Below are 8,497 nucleotides of genomic sequence, written 5' to 3' on the forward strand. Positions count from 1 at the left end.
TTGTAACTTACATCAAAAGTTTGACTTGGGATGTGTAAAGACACTTTAGAGCAAAATAAGTGTTTTTGCAGTGATGCCAGATTTTGATAACACATTACTCACAAGTATGCTATTATTGTATATGATGCAATACAAACTGAAAAATTTATACACATTGGTTAAAAGTGTATTAATTTCTCTGAGAATTGCAGAATTACCAGACCATTGAATAACCTTAATATCAGGAATTTAAAGATACATGCAATAAAGAAGAAAATCTGTTGAGCAGCAAGATTAATAAAGGTGTATGTTAATGAAAAGATGTAACGGTTAACCAGTGGTGTACTGTAGTTTATTGCAGCTTGGTGAAATGGTGTTGTGGTGACAGTGAACTTTTCAATAAATTTTATTTTTTCCAGTTACCCAGCCCTGTTGTCTGTACCGTCCAATACCAGTGATGATAGTCTCCACCGCCTTGCACGTTGCTACCGCCACAATCGTGTTCCTGTCATAACATGGCGTCATCAGCGCACCAAAGCCTTGCTCATTAGGGGTGCTGGATTCCATGGGAAAGGCGTGATTAGTATGCTAAAAGGGCCTCCAACAACTGGAGGTAATGATTATCAGAAATATATTTAGATATTTAGCCCTGGGAAACTTGCAATTTATACCACTGATGAAGAAAAATTTTTATCTGAAGAGAGTTAAACTTCAGTTGTTTTAACCATTGTAATGATTTTTTCTTAAATGCAGGTACTGCAAGTGAAGTTTCATATTCAGTTGAACAAGAGAAATATTTAGCTTCCATAGTTCAGTCAACACCTGTGTCAGTCCTTAGGGATGGATCTTCTTGGAGACTGACCGACTCATCTCTGTCGATCAATTCCTTAGTGTTAGCAGCAGGTGGTGGTACTCTAGATGTGTCTCCTTATCATCCGACTTACGCCACACTCACACCTGAAGTGGGCAGGAAAACAAATCCTTTGTCTAAAGCTATGAACACATTACGGTAAGTTCCATTCAAAGTTTGAGAAGAAAGGAGTGGGTTCATGGATTTTTTGCCTTTTGGGGTCATGCTTGGACTTCCACTCATACATCCTTTGTAGTATTGCAATAACACCTCTGCTTCTCTCCTCAACAAAACAGAGTAAGTGTGTCTTTTCAGCTTGTAGTTATACATTAATATTGCTGTATTTACAACTAATTGTCATTTACAAGTACAGTATAGGGAATTGATTCTTCAAAGACATTGAAACTTCCTCGCTATACAGATGAAACACTCCTTTTCTCATAAGTTTCTCTGCTGATTTAGTGTGTTTCACTAAAAAAGTGAAATGTGGTTATTAATTAAAGGTAATCTTGCAGAATGTAGATTATCTGAATTGAAGTCTTTTGAAGAATTTACACAAAAACATCAAAATGGTAGCATTGTAATATATGCTAATTACTAGTATTCCCTTTACAAGAGTTCATCAGTCATGGGCAAGAGTCTGCTTGGATGCAATACCAAATTTTCAGTCCAGACATTAGCATATAGTAATCAGAGTATGTATGATAGATTACATATATATTTCTATAAATATTTAGAAATTAGTCCTACTGCATTATTATTAAAATCTTCTATTGATAATAAATTGGTAACCCCTAGTTATTTTTCCTAATTTATACAAGTGTAAAATTCTTTTAAGTGATTTGTCTATAGTTAGGAGCCTCAGTTTGGCATTTATACTTTAGGCTAATTGAAAATGTTCTTTGTTTTATATGTTGGTAACCAGTATATGGTTAGATATTGAGTCTTTTTGTGGTATCCTCGATTCACTATTTACTGAATTTGTAATCCAGTCCTTGACCATAACTGATAATTAAACAGATGTGACACTATTAGAAATATTGAGCAGAACATTTTTCAGATTGTGCATATTAATTTCAGCATTTCCAATCCTTGTATAATACTTTACCAAGAGCTGATCTTATGAACTATTATATCCAGATAAAATTTTGTGATTTTGGCTTTCACATTTATTTTCAAGGTTACGTTACGTAATAACTTTTCATGTACAGTATTTCATTCTATACTCTAATATATATTCATGTTTAAAAAAGCCATGGAATTGATCAATGTAAATGCCTATGAAAGAATAATAGATGAAGTGTGTATTATTTTGTCAAAATATTTCCTTTTGCATTAGCAAGTAATTGTTTCAAGTGTTGAAGATGAAGTTTTGATAATGTCACAAGCTGTGTTTGCATGCTGCATGAAAGTAGGCATATTGTATTGTATATATTTTGTTTGCTTAGCATCATTGAACAATTTTATTTTTATTGCATTATTTTTTTATGTTCCTAATTGTTTTAAGCTTTGATTTATTGTAATACTGTATATAAATGTGTGAGTATTTTAGAAACTAGCACCACTAATTTTGACTTGCATATAAATATGATTGTAGTAAATAACTAACCTTGTTACTAGAGCACTGACTGAGTATTGGCACATTATTTGTTTCTTTTTTTGAAAAATTGGCACATATTGGTCCTTACTCAATTTAGAGCATTATATGTAAGATTAACTGCAAAAGCAATGAACTTTTTCTTGCATTTTCTCGTCTTAATTGTGAAAATTCTTTCTACAATATTTTGATAGTAGCAGCATCTGTTCTTATGGCATAGAACAGATGCCATAAGTAGTATCGTAGTCTGATACATTGGGAAAAGTTTTTCTGTGGAAAGAGATGTTGTTTTATCTCTTTAAGAGGAGTAGTAATTTACAGTGTTATAAATTATTAATGGGATGCTTTTTTGAAAACGTAAACAGTCCTGAAACTTTATGGGTATGACTTAACACTTTCAAAATACTTGTAGTATCTTCTTACAAAGGGTGCTAAACAGTACACAGTACACATTGGCTCATGTATTGAGGATTTCAGATTTTGCTTCATGTCAAAATAAAGAAACTTAGTTGTGGATTCTTTACTGTCAATTCAAAGATTAGATTTCCCCTGAATATGTGCTCTTGGTACCAAGAGATCCTTTATCTTTCTTTGTTGTAATACCTGTGTGAAGCTGGCTTATATTAATGGTGAGAATTTTCACAAGAATTTAATAAGTCATAATAAAGAAGTTGAGTTGGGACCACAAACACCCTAAAAACAGCCATTACATCAGTTCCTTTCTGCTTTTTATAATCAAAATAAAATATTCTGCTTTTTTCCTTCTGTATAGCTATGCAATAAGGTATTTTGCATATTGAATAGGGATATTAAGTTTAAAGTATTTCTTGCTTCTTTTTTATATATATTTTTTTTTTTGCTGATACTTCCTTGATACAGTCATGAATTTGACTGAAACCTGCATGGGTACATAGTAATGTAATTGAGTAGAATATTGTAAATACTTGTAGTATGAATATTTAGCCATCATGAGATTTATTTCTTAACAATTTAATTGTGAAGAGGAGATATACTTTCTCATAAATATTGTGTTGAATGATTTTTAGATATATATGAGAAAATTGAATTGAATGCATGCTAGTTTTATGGTAATTCATTCATATCTTCGTGGCTGCATGTGCATGATAGTTTCCATAAAGTAGGTATACTACGTATATCTGTAGAACCTTGCATTTTGTTTGCATTTGTGCTTTTGATTGATGTATTTTGGACTGTGTATTTTTCTCTACAAATTGCTTTTTATGTTGACTGCTGTGTAGTGGAATTTTGTTTTGATTTAATTTTAAGTTTTAAAATGTATGTTAGTACTGTTTTATTTTCCCATACTTTAGTTATAAAATGTCATTAATAAACAGCATTAGGATGAAATGGAGCAAGGTTTTACAAGTATTGTATGTGTTCTTGGCACTGTTCTAAGGTTCTTTGTTATTCCTTGTGCACTTAGTCATCTTGGTTATCAATGTTAAATGATAGTGACTGCTTGAACTATTTCAGCAATTATCAGCTGCTTCTATTAACAGAAACTTTTAATGTTCGTATCTTTTAATTGGAAGCTTAGGTCTTAGGGGGTGACTGAGGTTTGTCCAAAATCCAGTTCTTCATTATTAACTGTCAAGTAATTACTAAATATCCTTGGCCTACCTTTTCCACATCCTTCAGTAGTGTTATTTTCCATGGTTTGAATTTTTTCCAATACTTTCATGAAATGCCACTTTAGGAGGTATGCCTTTTGTTCATGTTTTAAGGACTTAGATCAATAAAACACATTTCCAGTAAATTTAGTTACCCAAATCTTATAAAATATTGTAAACTGTGAATCCATATTAATCTGCATTTTGAAGCTCCTGATAAGTTTGCACAATTTTCTTCATAATTTTACTTCTCTCTCTCAGTAGGAAGTAAGCATTGTAGAAGCATGTACCATAGTAAATTAAGTCTCTCAAGTACAATCTGACCAGTGTCAAACTGGTATATGGTATGTATCTTATTCAGACACTGCATGCTTGGAGAGTAGTGCTAGGGTATCAAGTACAGTATATTTCTGTGAAAGTCTTCATTCACTTGTAGTATTCGACCCATTTGGTGGAATTTTCTTATGAAATTTTATTTTTCTGGAAAATAATACTTCAAACTATAACATACTGAATCATGTTCACAAGAAGTTATAAAAAAAATTTATGTGGATATACACTGAATCTTAGCAATAGCATGGAAGATGAACAGATTTGCAAACAGAAATGTGCAAGTCATGTAGGCCTGGTGCAATATCAGTTAGCTTGGGAACTAGTATGTAAGAACAAATATTAATTATCGATTGTTTTTTCAAGGGAGTTCCTTGGGTATTTGACATTCTCTAGTGGGTTTCCAACATGACAGAATCTTTTATACAGTGTAATAGTACTTTATTAATTAACAATGGGTAAAGTAAGCTAGTGGTTTGTTCTAAGACAAATTACACTAATTTTACAGAATATTGTCAAAGTCGTGAGTCCCATATTATTGAGTGGGATCAGGGATACTAAGATTTGTGAAGTAAGCCGACTGGCTCCTTTATCCCCCTGACTTTGATTCCTGGTTGAGTGCTAATAGCATTTTATAGCTGGGTTGACTTGAATGAGTTGTTAATGGGAATCAAACCAACTAGAGATGGCACTACTAGTATTATTTCTAAAAATTACTGGTTTGCCTTAAATAATATTTAAACAAAAATTGCTGAGAGCTCATTTGAAAATTTTGCCATATTTACACGAGCAGGAACATTATTTTTGAGTATAGGTGTATAAAAACATAAAAACATTGTATATATGTTTATACAGTAAGATTATGTCTCAATATTCAAGACATGCATTTTCCCTCATTTGATTAGTCTTAACAGATCTACGGGCTTCTATTGTATGTATGTGTGCATTGTTTACTCAAAATATATTTATTTACATGTATGTAATGAGATGTAAATGTAATCGGCTTGCAATCATACACTCCCATTTAAAAGCATACTGCAGACAGTATACTGTACTTTGGAATAATCAGAATTTCTGTGATGGATATCAGAAGAGTTTTATATTTGTTGCTTAAGTAGAATGCTTTGCCTAAAAAAAGTAAGTGCTTGCACATCTTCTTTCGTGGACTATCCCTAATTTCTGCCACCCACGTCAGATCCTCGCTCAATGTACACCTAGCATGTTCCACTTCTTCCTCTACGTCTGATCCCTTTGCTACCTGTTTCCTACTTCCTTACCTCACTTCCTCATCATCTCCGGGCAGCCAGTCACTCAGTCAGGTCTCCAGGTGGCCTGCTGTTGTTTGTATTGACCCTCCCCCCTGCCCATTTTATCAGGACAAGCGGGGGCAAGGGTCCTGGCAGGATGGGGCGGTGGGGCTCCTTGCGAGGGGCACGACCTGGAGTGCTGTCTGTTGGGAGTGTTGGAGGGACCTTAGGGACCCTCCGTCACAACCCCATATCCACCCCTGGCCTTCGTTCCAGCATCAGCACTGGCCCAAGACTCTCGGTCGATTCTTCCGACACTGGATCTGAAGCAGTTCATTCCTTCCACAAGGCTGCTCTCTATGTCTTTGGTGAAAAAACACAAATTAAGGTGAGATGTTTTTGAATATATTTTATGTAATGCCACATCAGCTTTGCTGGGTTTTAGATAACTGTATGTTAAAAGAATCAGAAGTCTTAAATGGCTTATTTAAATCGTCGTTTTTAAGAAAATTTTTAACTGATGAACTATGATTTTCTATTCATAATTTTTTGTTATTTGTTAAATGATGGAATTAGTATTTGGGAAGGAGGTTCAGGAACATTTAAATGATATGGTCATGCACTTTATTTAATGCATATTGTTAATTTTTTGTGCCATATAGAATACGTTGTTGACTTCACTTATGTTTAGTGATATATTAGCTTTGAGAATATGGAACACTTTCAGTGATGTATTGATGTATTAGCTTTAAGAATATACAGCTTCCTATATTTTTTTTAATTCTGACCTTATCTTATGTGATATAATGTAGAAGGTACTCAAGGTTTTTTGAAGGTTCCTTAGGTCCCAGTTGCATTGCTTTCTGCCCATTGCCTGTCATCCATTCCTTTTGGTCTCTTGCCAGGTCATTAAGTCATACTGTGCTCCAGCTTTCTCTATTAAGAACATATGTTAACTATTCTATCATTTGTGTTTGTGAAATGCACACCTATGCAAGTAGGAACTTCCTATTTGAACTTACCAGTTAAGTAAAACTGTGACCCATAGGTGATATATGTGAAGTTTATAGTCTTTACATTTAAAAATGATAAAAGTATTGTCCTTTGACAAACTTTTAATTATAAGGAATTAATGGACATACACAGGGCTGGACTTGGACAGTCAGTTTCCCCTGACAGTGTTCACTTCAGGATGATAATTCATTCCTGGAAAATTTCTGCTGGGTCTGTGATATATTTTGCAAATAGTACTTGCCTTCCTGACCTCTGTGTAATGCTTGTTATTAATTTTTTCTCTCATGTCAGTGTTCCATGGTCAAAGACCTTTAAGCTTCCGCTGGTGAAGTCACTCGATTCTTTTCACAAGGATTTTGTGCTGTACAGAAAAAGCTTAGTTCCAGCAGGAGTTATGACCACCACATGAGTACTCATCCTTCCTTTGCCAGACTAGTGTCTTTAAAGATTTAACAGATCCTTGGTTACCCCTCACAGATTACACTTCCTTCCTTCACCAGGGAGGAGATTATTAAGTATGTCCCTTTTTCTTTTTTTTTTGCCCCTTGTTTGATCGATAGGATGACTACAGAGATGAAAACTTGTGAAAGATTCTACAGAGAGAATTTGGAACTGATGAATGGTGTTAGCTTTCTTTTATTAGGTGGTTCCCTTTTAGCAAATGCAGTAGCAAGGTTTGTCATTTCATCCTTTCCATCTGACAAGGTTTGTTGTTCATGTGCTATACTCTACATGCTGGTAACTATTATGATGAAGAGTAATGAAGCATTCCGGGACCTACCTACCTTCTTCAATTTTAACCTTATGCGTTTCAGAGCCTATTATGGCTGCTATTATGACCTTTGCTGGTTCACCCTTGTCATCCTTGTTAGCCAGCCTACTTCTCATCCAGTCTCCTGACCAACCATAGTCCTCAACATAACCAGAAGTCGCATGCACTCAACAACTCAAATTCACCTTCCTCAGATAAAGCTCAATCATCTCTGCCAGTCACTTCCTTTCCAGTTAGGTCCTTTATTCTGCAGTTTTGGGTGTCTTAGAGATAATGTCAGCATAGAACATTAGCTTCTGAAGGTTATCCTTGAGGATTTGATTTCCTGTTCCTTTGGATAGGTCTTCCTCTAATGTTGTAACTGTTCAGCTTCAAGTCATACCCCAGAGAAAGATGAATGTACAGTCTGCTCTTTCTGGTTCAGAAAGCTTCAGGAAGTTTTAAGATTTTGTCATTAAATAAGGTGTGAACATTAATTGGGTACTGTGTTAAGGAAGTTGGACAGCATTTGGTGAAGAGACTTTAAGGGATGAATGACATTTAGGAGGAAGAAAACAACAAAGCTGTGCCTGAAAGGATACTGTTAAGAACCTTTATATCTCCTCCAGTATGCAAAAGAAAGCAAAATGTTGTTGTTATAATGCTTGTAATATGGCACCAACTGAAATTAGAGGAGTGAACAGTTCATTTATTAGTTGTATTTTCTTTATAATAGCTTTTCTTGTTTTTGCATGTTATGACCAACTTGCTCATGAAATGCATTATATTTTTGTGTTTGGTTTCATTAGGGTATCAAGACAGATGCTTACCATAAGACAGAATTCATCCCTGTGGATTTCACAGAAGTTCGACAGATAAAGTCATCGTTCAAAAAGCTCATGAGAGCTTGCATCCCATCCTCACCAGCTGCTGAACAGGAACAGTCTTTTTATAGGTAAATATCATGGTATTAAACTCTGAAAATTGTTTTATCTGTTATCTGTTGCTGAAATATTCCAGGAAATACATATCTTTAGCTGTATCTGTTAGCTTCATATAATTTGTTAAAACTTTGATGCTGTAAGTTGTTCATATTTA

At 34.4% G+C, this 8,497-nt stretch overlaps 1 protein-coding gene across 1 annotated transcript in view; it reads left to right on the forward strand.

Moving 5' to 3' along the window:
• Window positions 1–8,497, forward strand: part of LOC135196387 (myotubularin-related protein 5-like) — a gene marked incomplete in the record, with an annotated part of 65,746 nt that overhangs the window by 26,886 nt on the left and 30,363 nt on the right. The window contains 4 exon segments of the mRNA XM_064223183.1: window positions 399–592; window positions 733–988; window positions 5,764–6,022; window positions 8,209–8,354. Coding sequence (XP_064079253.1) covers window positions 399–592; window positions 733–988; window positions 5,764–6,022; window positions 8,209–8,354 — 855 coding nt within the window.

The sequence above is a fragment of the Macrobrachium nipponense genome, chromosome 17, assembly GCF_015104395.2.
Source record: "Macrobrachium nipponense isolate FS-2020 chromosome 17, ASM1510439v2, whole genome shotgun sequence".
In the NCBI taxonomy this organism is placed as follows: Eukaryota; Metazoa; Arthropoda; class Malacostraca; order Decapoda; family Palaemonidae; genus Macrobrachium; species Macrobrachium nipponense.